This window comes from Solenopsis invicta, chromosome 2 (assembly GCF_016802725.1).
Source record: "Solenopsis invicta isolate M01_SB chromosome 2, UNIL_Sinv_3.0, whole genome shotgun sequence".
Classification (NCBI taxonomy): domain Eukaryota; kingdom Metazoa; phylum Arthropoda; class Insecta; order Hymenoptera; family Formicidae; genus Solenopsis; species Solenopsis invicta.
The window spans coordinates 21,511,275-21,528,435 of record NC_052665.1 but is presented as its reverse complement, the minus strand read 5'-3'; the positions used below and the strand labels follow the sequence as shown (position 1 = coordinate 21,528,435).

Below are 17,161 nucleotides of genomic sequence, written 5' to 3'. Positions count from 1 at the left end.
TAACATCAATGACGTCATGAATGGTAGCCATATTGCCACTGTGACTACTGCAGCTTCCAAGGTGAGGTAGCTACAGTGCAATATGGCTACTATGCTGTTCCGAAATACGATGCTATAGCAGTGCTGGCAGTAATGCAGTAATATTGGAACAGTTGTGACAGTGTACTGTCATGACGTCACATTTACTGCACTGCCAGTAAAAACGGAACACAGCCATATTATACATAGTAGAAAAGCTGCACGTAACGATATCCCTAGCTGTCGTTAAAACCCTAACAGCACAACCGTCCATATGTCGACTATAAGTCGACTTTTCTAAGTCAGGTTTTCAGAGTCGACTGTAAGTCGACTTTGAACAGACGTCTGCAGACGTCCTTCAAATGTTGACTGCAAGTCGACTTTGTATAGACGTCTGCAGACATCTTTCAAATGTCGACTTTAAGACGTCTTGTAAAAGACATTTTAAAATTGCAACCATAAAAGTTAATTATAAGTTAATTACTTTCAGCATTTGCTAAATTAACAGTGCAAGATTATATTTGTAAACGACAAATAAAATCGGTCGGCCGATGACGCCACCGTTCAGTGCCGAGAGTTACGCGCGATTGCTCCAATCCATCGGCGCATTGCGCGTGCTCGAAGCTCATCGTTTCCGGAGTAAAAGAGAAACAGACTCACTCTCTGTGTGCTGTTGCTCGCCGGCATCGATTTCAGTTCGTGTGTAAGAATCAAATAGTATATTAAAGCTAATTTATATTAAGTTATCTCTTGTAAAACTAGAATACTGCAGTGTTAATTTAATTGCTTCTATTTTCAGTATTGTGAACGAGAGAGAGAGAGAGAGAGATAAACCGGAGTATACGTGTGCCATATTGGGAAACCGGAGTATACGTGTGCCATATTGGAAAACCGGAGCACGTGGCGGTGTCGAATCGGTGCCGAGTTCGGTTCGTGTGTAAGAATCGTATCATAAAGCTAATCTATATTTATTAAGCCAGTCGTCTTTTGTGAAAGTACAATACTGCAGTGTTAATTCAATTGCTTTCATTTTCAGTACTGTGAACGAGAAAGAGAGAGAGAGAGAGAGAGACAAACCGGAGTAAAATAACAAACGTGTGTATTAGGAAACCGGAGCACGTGGCGGTGTCGAGTCGGTGCCGAGTCAACTATAAATGGTGTGTACTTTTTGTAATACAATTCATTTAAATTTTAATTAAAGGCGTGTTATTTCATACTTAAAATAATAAAGTCAGAGGCTAATTTTGTAGGTTTTGTACGTTTATTAAGATTATTTATTGTCTCTGAAAATGCCCAAAAAATTTTTTAATTTGTCGAAACGTCAACAAAACCGGCGAACTTTACTTTCTTACAATTTGGATCGTGAAGTAGCTTCTCAGCCGGCTGTACTTCCAAATGTTGACGATAATCCAATCGCTGGTCTATCATGTTCATTGGCTTTAGAATTTGATGAGATTGAAGATCAATCAGATATGATGCAGGTCAATGATGCTTCATCAGATATTAATCACTCTGACACACACAATTCTAATAGTGTTTCATCATACGACACAAGCATCGTCAGTGATGACGAATTTCAAATTAACCCGCATCCGGAAAATATGCATTTGCCTTTGGCAGGTGAACTGTGTAAATGGGCAAATGAATTTCAAATTAATCAAAATGCATTAACATCATTATTACAAATTCTGTCAAGACATGGGCATAATGATTTACCTCGGGATGCGCGAACACTTTTAAATACCCAAAGACCAGGTACTCATAATATTAAAACTCTTTCCAAAGGTCAGTATGTTCACTAAGGCTTATTAAAAGCGCTTACATCAATTGGTAGTCGCTTTCCTCATGCTTTTAATTATCGGGATATAATTCATTTGGACATAAATATTGATGGCTTACCAATTTCGAAAAGCTCAAAGAGTCAGCTTTGGCCGATTTTAGGCAGGATTTCTGATTTGCCATTTGCACCATTCGTCATCGGTGTTTATCATGGTTACCAAAAAGCTCCTTTATGCGAATTTCTTCAACCATTTGTGAATGAATATTTAAATTTAAAAAACAATGGATTCTTTATCAACGAACAGCCCCGGCAAATCAATATCCGTGCTGTCATTTGTGATGCTCCAGCTCGAGCATATGTTACTTGCACAAAATTGCACAATGGACACTTTGCCTGTGGGAAATGCACTGTAACAGGCGAAACAATAAATAGGCGAATAACTTTTTTAGATACTAATGCTCCACTCCGAACCGATATTGATTTTATTAATAGATCGCAACCTGAACATCACCTTCAAGGTGTTTTATCGCCATTTGAAGTGATTTCAGTTCCAATGGTGAGTCATTTTCCTGTAGACTACATGCATAATTCTTGTCTCGGTATAAACAAGCAACTTCTGAAATTGTGGCTAGACAGATCAAAAATTTCCAGAGTGATGCAAGGTCATCTTAATGTTTTGTCTGATGCACTGAAAACTGTGTCAAAATGTATTCCAACAGAATTCGCTCGAAAATATTTTGATTTGGATGATTTTCACAGATGGAAAGCGACTCAACATCGCACTTTTCTTCTATATTTAGGACCGCTGGTTCTTAGAAATGTGCTGCCTAATGAAAAATATCTACATTTTAATGCCTTAAATTGTGCGATGAGAATTTTATGTAGCATTGACGATTATGAAAGAAACAACGAATATGCACAACTTTTTTTGGTATATTTCGTTCAAAACATGAACATTCTGTATGGACCACAAAATGTTATTATACTTATAACATGCACACTGTAATAAATTTACCTGCTGATGCAAAAAGATTGGGACCCCTAGATTCTTTTAGTGCTTTCCCATTTGAAAAATATCTTTTCACTCTAAAAAAACTTCTCAGAAAATTTGATAAACCGTTACAACAAATTTGTAACAGGTTAAATAAACAATCGTTATTTCCTGCAGAAAATCAGCGGTTTTATAATCAGCAGTATCCTCAGCTGCAGAAAAAGATCAATGATAATTTACCATTAGGTTGCTGTAACGCACATGGTCAAATAAAATTTTCTTCGTTTGTCTTGACAACAAAAAAATATAATAACTGCTGCTACATCGAGGAAAACAATATCACAAGCATTGTTTGCATTTCGAATATTGATTATTATCGTGAAATTCCAACAATTATTGGTCAAAAGTTTACAAATATTTCAACGTTACCTAATTATTCTTGTGATTCAGAAAATTTAGGTATATATGTTGTTACAGGCTTATCGGCCTTACAAATGTGGCCAGTTTCTTTAATAAAAAATAAAACATTCCAAATGAATTTTGAAAATGATTCAACATACCTCGTATTTCCCTTATTACATCACAAATTTTAATTTTAATTAAAAACAAAAGTAAAATATTATATATATTGTACATACGTTATTGTTAAAATTATAATTATTTCAATAGAAAATTCAATAACAGCTTGATCTTTGTAACATTATATACTATTTTCACATTATTTTCATATTATTGTATTAAAATATGCATGTTATAAGAAGTACAGATAATGAACGTATTGATGCTGCTCTAAAAATGTTATTTGTAAAGGTGTGGTACGTTGTTATTGGCGACGAGTGGTGCTCTGTTGTACCCGACTCATGGGTCTTCGAAAGCGATTCAGTGATTTGGTGGCCACCGAAAGGTATCACTGTCACCACAGCAATATCAAAGGAAATACAGCCCAACGATACATGGAGTTTAACTCCATACAAACAGTTGATTGGCCCATTTGGTGAGTTACACTTTATGTATCTAGAACAATAAATATTATATTAAATGAGTGCATATAAATTCATGCTAAATATATAATGATTTTTAATGATAAATCAGGCATGAAGTTTTGCAAGCGCATAGTATTTGAATTTTATTAGATTATTAAATTTGACAGATTTATACGTTTCTGCATTATGATTTGCAAAAAATGCTACTTTAAAAATATGTGCGGTTTAAAATAATGTTTTGCATTAAACATACATATGTGTTACATTTTGTATTCTTTTCAAGAAGCTTGGAAAATCGAGAAGAAATCAGCAGATATCTCATCGGATGCTGATACTGATGCTATGCGTGCTGCGTTTGATGAACCATCCAAACGGCCGAAAAAAGTTAGAAAACTCTCCTCCGATGAGTCTGACACCTCTGATGCCAGTTCCTGTAAGTTAAAAAAGAAACTACTATTTATTTGTGATACATATATTTGTAATTTACATTAATGCAAAAATAAAAAAACCTATAAAACAATTTGCTTCATAAAGATTTAAAGAATGTTCGTAGTATAATTAACATATCATAAGATATCTTTTAATTGAAACATTTTATGAGCTGTCATTTATAACAAATATTTTTTGAATCTTTATGAAGCAAACTAGTTTTATATGTAAAGTGGTTTTTTATTTTTCCGATCATTATATATATCAATTTCTGTATTACAGGTAATATGCCGCCAATTTACCAACAACGTAAAGGTAAGACATCATTTGCAATCATCCATATCAAAAACACTGGTAATTATGTAAAATACCCCCACCACCTCTGATTTTAATAAAATTAGTTACATCTGGTCGGTGTGACAGATATCCTAACCTTAATAGTTGTCAACTTTAGTGCGTGATATCTCGGTTTGCGAGGAAATCCGACACTTTTTCTGCCAGATTTGTTCATTTCAGGCAAAAACGCGTCGAATGAGTCTAATTTTATCAAAATCGGAGGTGGTGGGGATATTCTACATAATTACCAAATTATTATTTGAAAATGTAACTGTAAACACTAAACAATAATACAATAGGTAGAGTTGTTTTGCACGAATTAATCATATATTTTTATTGATGATACTATTCTTAATTTTATTTTAATTTTTGCAGAAAATACACCAAAAACAATTTCCACGATATCCCTACCAAAATGTTCGTACATTAAATCAAAGCAACGATGCGAAGGTAGTTTAACCAAGACATCACAATCGCAAATGAATAAGAGTGCTACATTCTCATCCAATTACGAAAAGACTTGTAAGTTTATGTAAAGGCTTTTTTACCTGTGTTGCCAGGTGATTGAGAAATTGACCAGTAGGTATCACGTCTAAAAAGCGGTTGATTTGAAATTTAAAGCGGTAGATTATAAATTTCAGAAGTTTCATGTAATACATAAAACTTATATTTAGAAAAAGTTATTATAATTATAAATAATACGATGAAAAAACGATAGACCTAGCAACACTGCTTTCTACAGTAAGCTATTAGTTAGTATTATAAGTCACAAGCAATAAGAATTGATAAATTACAGTCAAATATTCTCTTTAAATTTGACTCCGATTGGTCTTTTTTTTCTAATTATAACAATCATCATTGCTATCAATTGTGTATAATTTTGTTTGTTTTGCAGTAGACTCTACTCCGAAACGGATCAATGATTTAAACGGTATGAAAAATTATTTGACTTGAGTAATACAGCTATGTGTATACGAGGTGTGTTCAAAAAGTATCGCGAATTTTGAATTTTCGCGGGTTACGTATATTCGAATTTCGATCTTTTTGTGGCGTTATGTTGGTACTCATGTCTCTCACTTATGCCGACAAGCTCGGCCATTTTGAATGTTCACTTAATTGTTGACAGCTGCTTTGCTTGCACGTGTTTTGGATCGTCTTCGATTTTTACCTATTCAAAAAAATGGATCAAAGAACCTGTATCAAATTTTGTGTGAAAAACGAAATTAAGTGCGCGGATGCATTCCGAATGTTGACTGTGGCATACGGAGAAGCTACCTTGGACCGAAGCAACGTTTATCGGTGGTACAAAATGTTCTCAGAAGGCCGAGAAGATGTGAACGACGAAGAGCGTGCCGGACGCCCGAGCACTTCAACAACAGACGAAAAAATTAATGAAGTGGAGAAAATGGTATTGGCCAATCGTCGAATCACCGTTAGAGAAGTTGCTGAGGACCTAAACATATCGATTGGCTCGTGCCATTCGATTTTTATCAATGATTTGGGCATGAGACGGGTCGCCGCGAAATTCGTACCAAACGCCCCTGCTCACACATCGTTGCTTGTGCGCGACTTTTTGGCCAAAAACAACACACTAATGATGCCGCAGCCACCGTATTCCCCAGATCTGGCCCCCTGTGACTTTTTCTTGTTCCCTAAACTGAAGAGGCCCATGAAAGGACGACGTTACGCTACGCTTGACGAGATAAAGACGGCATCGAAGGAGGAGCTGAACAAGATAAAAAAAAATGATTTTTTGAAGTGCTTCGAAGATTGGAAAAACCGTTGGCACAAGTGTATAATATCTCATGGGGATTACTTTGAAGGGGACAAAATAGATATTCATGAATAAATAAATAATTTTTGAAAAAACACAAAATTCGCGATACTTTTTGAACACACCTCGTATATATTCACTTGGAAATCCTATTTGTAACTTTATTTAAATTTTTGTAGAAAAGCAACACAAGTCTAAAAAATTGTCCGGCATCTCGTCAGCTAATTTTGGGAAAACCAAGCCTGCAATGATGGAGCGTCATCAAGAATGGCACGATGAATGTTACCTATTTGACATACAAGGTATACATACACAGCATCAATAATTTAAATATAAATGTGTATAATGTTAATATTAAAATGTAAAACGTTATTACGATTTCTTAAAATCATAGTTTCTTAAAAAAATAATAAATTTATTTCTAAGTTTTATTAATCTAATATACAGTATTGCTTCGTAAGTGCTGCATAAAAGCTATTATCACGAAATCTTATTTATTCTTTAATGCAAGTAAAAGTCATGATTTAATAATAATAAAAAATGATTTTGATAAGAAAAACATTGTTATGAAACAAAGAAATTTGCAAACATAGTTCAACATAATATATATTTTTTATTATATATATATATATATATATTGATTTTCAGAATTACTTGATTCACTGCAGTTAGATAAAGAAAATCAAACGAGGAATCATAACAACTGTTGTGGTAAATATATAACTTCCTACAGAGATACATTATTAATTTGTTAATAATTTTTGTTCTTTTAATGTTTTTATATTACTTACCATATTTTTATATTGTATTAATATTTTATGATTATTTTATACAGTCATTTTATTAACAGTCACTTTATTAAAATATTAACAATTTTAATTCTTACAATTTTGTAATATTGTTACAGGCGAATGCAGAGATTATGTCCAAAAGGAATTCAAAAAATTGTCACGACAATTGTATAAAATCGAAGCGCTGCTAAAAGAGCCGAATGCAGGACGAGGTGACGAGGTTGTAGGACAAGAATTATTACCGTCGTTCCCGCTGATGGCGCTTCAGCAATTCTTCGAATGCGACAATCAATTGAAAGTGGATGCGAACATGAGAAAACAATTCGTAAGTCTATTCATATTATAATATTTATAAAATATTGTTTTTAATGTTGATAATTGTACTGCCTGTTAAGTTGCTGTTCTAATTTCCCAGAAATTAACTCGCTTTTTTATAATTTTATAAATTTTGTCACATTTATTATATATTATCAAAAACTTTTTATTACTTGTACGTATTAAATTTGATAATTTTATATTCAATATTTGAAAAATATTTCTTATAAAAATATAACAAAATACAAATAAATATTTCTAAGTCGCAAAATTGAATAAAATTGATTTCAAAAATGTATGGTTGGTGAATACTAAATTAATACTATTATTTGTCTGAATATGTTTAAAAACACGTGTATTTCATTTTCGCACTAACATGTTTTTTTTCAATCATAACATTCTATTCGTGTACATTTTTGTAATCATATTACAGGAACACATGATCGGAGGTTCGACAGATAAACAATTTATTAGAAACATTTTATCACATATAATGTGTAACGAAATAGGGACCCAAATATCATGGACAGGCCAAAAGAGTGGTGTAGGTTTTAAATCCACATCCTTGTCCAAACTAATAATCGGTAACATTTATTCCATTATTCCTACTTTCCTATAACAAGATTTCCTATTTCAAAATTAACTTTCCAGTACTGACAACATTATTTCATCTCTTTTTAACATTAGAGTTCCGATAGAGATCAAACAACGTTTTCAGTATTGATTACAGTTAATTTCGGAACATAGCTTTATAATTTTATTTATATGTATTTCAGATTCTGTGATGAAACGGTCACCAGCTTCAACCCGTGCAGAATTAGAAGCTGCCATGCAAGAATGGCTCCGTCGCTCAGGTGACAGGATCAGAAGTACGATTAATAATAATAAAATGTTTATTAATCAGTAAAACAAAGTTATTTTACTGATTAATAAACATTTACTGGAAGTCTTCCATGAGAAACTTTGCGAAACATGTTTTGTATCGTGTCTTGTCGTTTCAAAAAGGAATGGAACCGTTGACATTATGATTACGTGACGCGGCACTGGTTTTTAAAATATCAAGGAAATCCAGTGATAGTCTTAATTTGTAACATCTATGCTGTAGATCGATCTTACGGATATATAACAATTTCTAAACGATTATTGAATCGTAATTATCCTGTTTGTACGCGCATAAATATCGATAATAATGCCTAACAATTAGTAATAAAATCAATATATCCGATCGTTAGTTTATATATGCAAATAAAAGGTTTTACATCATACAAGCAATACTTTGAAAAATTTATCTTATATCTTTGTCATATGCTCAACGTTATGATATACATTTTTTGATATATATTTTTTTAAATTCAGAGTGATTTATATGTTTCAAATCGAACTTTATGTAAAGCAGTAGAAAAATAACAAATTTTACTAACAAAGTTACAATGAAAGAAAAATTGGAAAAGTTAATATCCGTATTATGATCTTCCCACAGTATATGCCTAAATATACGAAGACTTGTCAAAGTTGTCATTCTTATTTAAGTATAACTGAAGCTAGTCCATCATAAAAACTATTTAAATATCATTGGCGTATTAAGCCATTTTATGTTATGCGATCATCTTGCAGAAATAGCCATAGACAAAATAGAAAGAAGTATATGAGCATTATTCAAAAGGATTCAAGTAAATGTCACGACGCCAAATTTTGTTTTAGATAATCGTAATGTCCGTACGATGATACTCTCACATACACACATGCGCGTATTTGTATAAATTTTCTTTCTTTTAAATTTTCATACCTTTAATTTATAATAATTTTGTTTTATGTATTGGCTTTCAAAATACATGTATGAAGTAGTCATTGCATTTTTTATATGAGTAAAAGAAATGTGTGATGTGATAACGATTGATTCGTAAAACTCATTGCTAATAAAAAGATGTAATGGTTAACTTGATCTAGTTAAAAAGGAAACTTGGCATTCATATGCATGATTATGCTGGAATATGTGATATATGTAATGCTATATGTTTGGTAAAAAAAAAAAGAGAGAGACGTTTAAACGCAAGATAATAATTTTATTACGAGTATAAAAATAGAAAAAAAGTTATTTTCATATTAAGATTGTTTTATTTAAATAAGAGGAATATTTATTTCATTATTTAGCATTAAGAAAGTTGATGAAATTACATTGTGACTAGATGTGACTAGAATGTGGATAAAGTTTTTGTTTTATGTGACATCCATGAATATAGAATAGTTAAAAGTTTTTATTATTAAAATTGTTATTATTATTATTCTTAACAAATGCATTTGTATATAATATTAATATTAAGCAAGATAATATTGTATACAATGAGTTATTGTGATATACATATACACACACACAAACTTAAACAAATGCGCACAATGCACATACACAGATATAAACAGTTGCATTCGCTTTATATATTATAACAATTTTCTTTTTTTTTTAAATAAAACGAATCAAACAAGTGAAAAATGTCTTATAACATATTTTCCCGATTTCAATATTTCTTCCTTTACAACTGCATAGAATGTCTGTATGATGACTAACTATAGTCGACTTACAGTTGTCTCCAAATGTATGACTTAAAGACGTCTTTAAAGGTCGACTTATAGTTGTCGATTAAAGTGGGACATTGTATGACTTATAGACGTCTTTAAGTCGTCTAAAGTCGACTTACGGACGTCCATTTTCCAGACGTCTAGCAGTTATGGCCGACTCATAGTCGACTTAAAGTCGACTTTGTGCTGTTAGGGTTGGTACGCGTATCAGTTTGATACTGGTCTAATTTGACCTAGTTTACACCGAACACTTGACACGCATACTAACAAGTAACTTTCTATTAAATTGTCTTAATTTCGACAATACGTTTAAATGTATACGTGATATCTATATTTAATTAATTATTTTGATTCATATTGTACCAGCTTAATATACTATTCATTAAATTTATTACCGAAATTAAGATAATTGAATAGAAAGTTACTAAATATTACGCGTATCAAGTATTCGGTGTAAACAAAGTCTTTACACCGAGCACTTGATACGCGTACTAAAAGTTGGTTTATGCAGACCGTAACCGTTAACTTATGCCGGAATCTATAAGAAATTGACCAATCATAATCGATTATTCTTCTATAAGTAGATTATGATTGGTCAATTTCTTACAGATTTCGGCATAAGTTAGCGGTTGCGGCCTGCATAAACCAACCTTAACTCGTAACTTTCTATTAATTTATCTTATTTTGCGTGTATACATAATACATATATTTAATTATCTCGATTCATATTGTACTAACTTAATATACTATTTTTTAAATTTATTGCCAAAATTAAGATAATTTAATAGAAAATTACTAGTTAGTACGCATATCACAAGTGCTCGGTGTAAACTAGACCTCAGTATACTTAGCAGACAAATTTAACTTTTCTAATTTTTTTTTAGTGAAAAAATTTGGGAATAGTTTGGGATAATTTAGGAAAACAATTTTATAATTTAGGAAATAATAATTTACTTATAATTAATAAAAATTAATCGAGCGTATAGTTAGCAGAAAAATTTAATTTTCTTTTTTTTTTTGCAATCGTTTGGAAATAATTTGGGAGAGTTTAGGAAAATGGTTTTATAATTTAGGAAATAATTTATTTATAATTAATAAAAATTAAGGGCCGGCAGGAGTGACGAGCCAACTCATTTACACCTTATTCACGGTGTAGATACATATCTGTACTATAGCATATTTTGTGTTGTGGACGAGATATTTTGCTGTCAGACTTTTTTAGCTTATTTTCTATGAAACTGCAAAAGCTTTTAAAGAGCCAAATATTGCAATTTCGCTTCTAAAAGTATTATAATGATATTATCTGCTCCTTACCTTTGGTGCAGATGTAATTACCCCAGCCAGAAATGATTAGTCGAATCGACGTCGATGCGTCGATAAATGGTCGATGGTCGAAAACTAGTCGATATTTTTATCATTTTCTACTTTGTCATAAAAATTGTTTATTGAGTAAATGCGAATATTTTTGTAAAATTTCTATTAACTTTTATTCAATTTTACGTAGGTCAACATAAATTGGAAGGCGAAGTATATATTTTACTTTTTTATTACATTGTTCTTATGCACTACAAAGTCGAGATATCGGAATGCGATACGTGTTCTTTTGCATACACAATTAAATCAACAGATAACCTGTATATAATTTTGATCTGCAAATAGTGTAGAGATGCATACATCATTTGCATGATTTAACAACTTTTTAATAGCAATAAATGGACCTTAAAAATTGTTACATTTGTTATAAAAGAATGACACTCGGGAAAAATTTTTTTTATATATAATTATTATATAATTATGTACATTTATATGTAAAATATGTCCGTATATATAATTATATTATATGTAATCATATATAATTTTATATAATTATATCCCACATAGAAATTGACCTCCAGTGGATGTCCATCGCCCATCCATACCTCCATGGGACGTCTATCTCCATGGTGGAAGTCAGATGGACGTCTATTAGAAGTCCATGAAACCTCCATAGCTCCATGGGATTTTACTTCCATCATGGAAGTTAGATGGACGTCCATTAGAAATCCATGAAACCTCCATAGCTCCATGGAATTTTACTTCCATCATCGAAGTTAGATAGATCTCCATTAGACATCCATCCAACCTCCATAGCTCCATGGGATTTTACTTTTATCATGGAAGTCAGATAGATCTCCATTAGACATCCATCCAACCTCCATAGCTCCATGGGATTTTATTTCCATCATAGAAGTCAGATGGACGTCCATTAGAAGTCCATTAAACCTCTATAGCTTCATAGGATTTTACTTCCATCATGGAAGTCAGATGGACGTCCATTAGAAGTCCATAAAATTTCTATAGCTTCATGAAATTTTACTTTTATCATAGAAGTCAGATAGATTCCATAAAGCGTATAATGCGCATGACGTTATCCTTGTTGATCACTAGAAGTTAAACAAGGATAAAATGTTATATTACGTATATCATACGCTCTCTGTACGGAATTTGATCATTATCTCTTTATCAAAACAATTATGCAACTAATTTGTTTATAACAATTATAACAACTATGACAATTAAAAAAGCGTCATATATGTTTTTTTAGTAAATTTTCTCGGTGAATCGATTGGCGCAAACAGTTCTCCTCTACAGTCAGTTTTGACAATTTGTTTATAACAACTAATTGCTAAATTAACTTTGGCAACGGGCTTTTTACGTCATTATTGTTTTTTCATGCTTTGATACTATTTCTAATTGTTGTTTTTTGACTGATTTGGCCATGGGCAGAAACAAGTTTTAATTATTTATATAATTTATATTAAAAATATCTAAGGCTAAATAAACAAAAGGTTAATAAGAATGTTCGCGCGATACCCAAGACGCCAGTTTTTTCTTGTTCAAATCAGCTTTACTTCAAATAAAACTTTTTATTAACAATCTCACAAGTGTACGTTTAGCTCAGTGTTAAGATACTAGGTTATCGTTCCGAAGATCTTAGGTTCGAATCCCGCCGGCGCCGATGCGTTTCAAAAATTTATAAAATAATACGTAATTGTAATTAGTAAATTAAATGTTATATGTGAAACAGTGAATACAGATTAAGGTATAAAAATAATAAAATTTGTTTAAAAAAGATTGTTTTTTACCGTCCATTAGATGTCCACTGAAGGTCCGAACCTCCACGGTACACGTCCATTAATAATCTAAGTAACATCTGCTGAGACTCCATAAAGCCTCTACTAATAATCCACGTGACGTCGGTTTGTCATCCACTAAGGCTCTATGAACCCTTTATTAATGATCCACGTAACGTCTAATGGACATCCGTTGTTAACGTCTAATGGACGTCCAATGGACGTGCGCAATGCGGAACTGTGGATGTCTAGTGGCCGTCCATTGGATGTCCATGGGACGTCCACTGGAAGGTCCGAACTTCCACGGCAAACGTCCATTAGACGTCCATTGGAAGTTTTAGTTCTATGTGGGATGAATATTTATTTACATATAAAGATACATAACACTAATATAAATTACATGTAAGTATATATAATCGTATATATTTATGTTTGGACTTATTTTATATATAAAATATTTTTTCCCGGGCATTTAAAATGAATATATCACTAAGCTGCACTAACATTTTTCATACACATGTACGAGGTGTGTTCAAAAAGTATCGCGAATTTTGTGTTTTTTCAAAAATTATTTATTTATTCATGAATATCTATTTTGTCCCCTTCAAAGTAATCCCCATGAGATATTATACACTTGTGCCAACGGTTTTTCCAATCTTCGAAGCACTTCAAAAAATCATTTTTTTTTTATCTTGTTCAGCTCCTCCTTCGATGCCGTCTTTATCTCGTCAAGCGTAGCGTAACGTCGTCCTTTCATGGGCCTCTTCAGTTTAGGGAACAAGAAAAAGTCACAGGGGGCCAGATCTGGGGAATACGGTGGCTGCGGCATCATTAGTGTGTTGTTTTTGGCCAAAAAGTCGCGCACAAGCAACGATGTGTGAGCAGGGGCGTTATCGTGGTGCAAAAGCCAATTTTTGTTCTTCCACAAATCCGGGCGTTTCTGGCGGATTGCTTCGCGCAAATTGCGCATAACTTGCAGGTAATATTCCTTATTGACCGTTCTACCCTGTGGCAAGAACTCATGATGCACCACGCCCCTGCAATCGAAGAAAACTGTCAGCAAAACTTTCACATTCGACCGAACTTGGCGCGCTTTTTTCGGTCTTGGTTCGTGCGGCAGCTTCCATTGAGATGATTGAGCTTTGGTTTCCACGTCATAACCATAAACCCACGATTCGTCACCAGTTATGACCCTCTGGAGCAAATTTGGGTCGTCGCGGACAGAGTCCAACATCTCATTAGCAATGTTCATGCGATGCTGTTTTTGGTCGCAATTGAGCAATTTTGGTACGAATTTCGCGGCGACTCGTCTCATGCCCAAATCATTGATAAAAATCGAATGGCACGAGCCAATCGATATGTTTAGGTCCTCAGCAACTTCTCTAACGGTGATTCGACGATTGGCCAATACCATTTTCTCCACTTCATTAATTTTTTCGTCTGTTGTTGAAGTGCTCGGGCGTCCGGCGCTCTTCGTCGTTCACATCTTCTCGGCCTTCTGAGAACATTTTGTACCACCGATAAACGTTGCTTCGGTCCAAGGTAGCTTCTCCGTATGCCACAGTCAACATTCGGAATGCATCCGCGCACTTAATTTCGTTTTTCACACAAAATTTGATACAGGTTCTTTGATCCATTTTTTTGAATAGGTAAAAATCGAAGACTATCCAAAACACGTGCAAGCAAAGCAGCTGTCAACAATTAAGTGAACATTCAAAATGGCCGAGCTTGTCGGCATAAGTGAGAGACATGAGTACCAACATAACGCCACAAAAATATCGAAATTCGAATATACGTAACCCGCGAAAATTCAAAATTCGCGATACTTTTTGAACACACCTCGTATATTTATAATAATTTTCATATCTTATAACATTTATAATTATTATAAGAGTTCATCGTATTTAAAATTTTTCTAAAGGAATTTTTAAAAACCTAAAATATTGTTAAATTTTATAAGCTTTCTATGTAAAATGAGAAATGTAGAAAAAAGATTTTTTTATTACGTTTTTTATTATTATATTATTATATTATTATTAAATATATTCCCGAAATGCGCTCACATTGATCATTATCGTGCAAACAAGGTTGATTAATTATGACTATTACTATTATCAAACGGCAGTGTACGGTAATATAAGTATACATCACTTACGCAACATTTTTAGACTTGGCGCGAATTGCAATTGTGTCTCTTAAACTGTTGCGTCTTACAGTTGAGTGAGCGCTCACTGTTATTGGTGTATTCTTCAAGAGCTAAAGGTCTGTTTGAATATTTTACTATGTTGATTTGATTTTATGTTTTAATTGTAAAATAGTTTGTTCTAGTTAAATAATGTTTTTTTTTTTACATTATTATATTAGGTATATTATTTTTCGCAAATGAAAGTAAAAGCCAAAGAAGAATTTAAAGTGAATGATAGTGAAGTATTGTATTCAGTTATGGCTGCAGCTATTAGTAATTTTCTTGAGTGTAAATACAATTTGCGATGGCAATCAAAAGAGACCTTTTTGCAAATTACAGTTGTGGGAAGTGATTATAGGTGAATACATCCCACATAGAACTAAAACCTCCAATGGACGTCTAATGGACGTTTGCCGTGGAAGTTCGGACCTTCCAGTGGACGTCCCATGGACATCCAATGGACGGCCACTAGACATCCACAGTTCCGCATTGCGCACGTCCATTGGACGTCCATTAGACGTTAACAACGGATGTCCATTAGACGTTCCGTGGATCATTAATAAAGGGTTCATAGAGCCTTAGTGGATGACAAACCGACGTCACGTGGATTATTAGTAGAGGCTTTATGGAGTCTCAGCAGATGTTACTTAGATTATTAATGGACGTGTACCGTGGAGGTTCGGACCTTCAGTGGACATCTAATGGACGGTAAAAAACAATTTTTTTAAAACAAATTTTATTATTTTTATAGCTTAATCTGTATTCACTGTTTCACATATAACATTTAATTTACTAATTACAATTACGTATTATTTTATAAATTTTTGAAACGCATCGGCGCCGGCGGGATTCGAACCTAAGATCTTCGGAACGATAACCTAGTATCTTAACACTGAGCTAAACGTACACTTGTGAGATTGTTAATAAAAAGTTATATTTTAAGTAAAGCTGATTTGAACAAGAAAAAACTGGCGTCTTGGGTATCGCGCGAACACTCTTATTAACCTTTTGTTTATTTAGCCTTAGATATTTTTAATATAAATTATATAAATAATTAAAACTTGTTTCTGCCCATGGCCAAATCAGTCAAAAAACAACAATTAGAAATAGTATCAAAGCATGAAAAAACATTAATGACGTAAAAAGCCCGTTGCCAAAGTTAATTTTGCAATTAGTTGTTATAAACAAATTGTCAAAACTGACTGTAGAGGAGAACTGATTGCGCCAATCGATTCACCGAGAAAAATTACTAAAAAAACATATATGACGCTTTTTTAATTGTCATAGTTGTTATAATTGTTATAAACAAATTAGTTGCATAATTATTTTGATAAAGAGATAATGATCAAATTCCGTACAGCGAGCGCATGATATACGTAATATAACATTTTATCCTTGTTTAACTTCTAGTGATCAACAAGGATAACGTCATGCGCATTATACGCTTTATGGAATATATCTGACTTCTATGATAAAAGTAAAATTTCATGAAGCTATAGAAATTTTATGGACTTCTAATGGACGTCCATCTGACTTCCATGATGGAAGTAAAATCCTATGAAGCTCTAGAGGTTTAATGGACTTCTAATGGACGTCCATCTGACTTCAATGATGGAAATAAAATCCCATGGAGCTATGGAGGTTGGATGGATGTCCAACGGAGATCTATTTGACTTCCATGATGGAAATAAAATCCCATGGAGCTATGGAGGTTGGATGGATGTCTGAAGGAGGTCTATCTGACTTCCATGATGGAAGTAAAATTCCATGGATCTATGGAGGTTTTATGGATTTTTAATGGACGTCCATCTAATTTCCACGATGGAAGTAAAATCCCATGGAGCTATAGAGGCTTCATGGACTTCTAATAGA

General features: G+C 33.0%; 1 protein-coding gene across 6 annotated transcripts; it reads left to right on the top strand.

Moving 5' to 3' along the window:
• The first annotated feature begins 508 nt into the window (after window positions 1–508).
• Window positions 509–9,905, top strand: LOC113004723. Of its 6 annotated transcripts, none has more exons than XM_039445726.1 (13): window positions 509–721; window positions 818–955; window positions 1,055–1,175; window positions 3,600–3,783; window positions 4,059–4,205; window positions 4,484–4,516; window positions 4,913–5,059; window positions 5,433–5,468; window positions 6,491–6,613; window positions 6,960–7,022; window positions 7,219–7,427; window positions 7,851–8,001; window positions 8,194–9,905. In XM_039445726.1, the coding sequence occupies exons 3-13, from the start codon at window positions 1,173–1,175 to the stop codon at window positions 8,322–8,324; spliced, it is 1,227 nt and encodes a 408-aa protein (XP_039301660.1). In that variant the 5' UTR covers window positions 509–721; window positions 818–955; window positions 1,055–1,172; the 3' UTR covers window positions 8,325–9,905. The 6 variants fall into 6 exon arrangements, with proteins under 6 accessions (XP_039301660.1, XP_039301659.1, XP_039301657.1 ...); XM_039445725.1 differs by having other exon boundaries at window positions 4,056–4,205; XM_039445723.1 differs by lacking the exons at window positions 509–721; window positions 818–955; window positions 1,055–1,175 and having other exon boundaries at window positions 3,235–3,783.
• The last annotated feature ends 7,256 nt before the right edge of the window (window positions 9,906–17,161 follow it).

Excerpts from the sequence above, each read along its gene's own strand:
- LOC113004723 (XM_039445722.1), top strand. The coding sequence starts at position 3,534 with ATGCATGTTATAAGAAGTACAGATAATGAACGTATTGATGCTGCTCTA. Across the intron at positions 4,206-4,483 it reads CACCTCTGATGCCAGTTCCT|GTAATATGCCGCCAATTTAC; the intron begins GTAAGTTAAAAA and ends TCTGTATTACAG. Across the intron at positions 5,060-5,432 it reads ATCCAATTACGAAAAGACTT|TAGACTCTACTCCGAAACGG; the intron begins GTAAGTTTATGT and ends TTTGTTTTGCAG.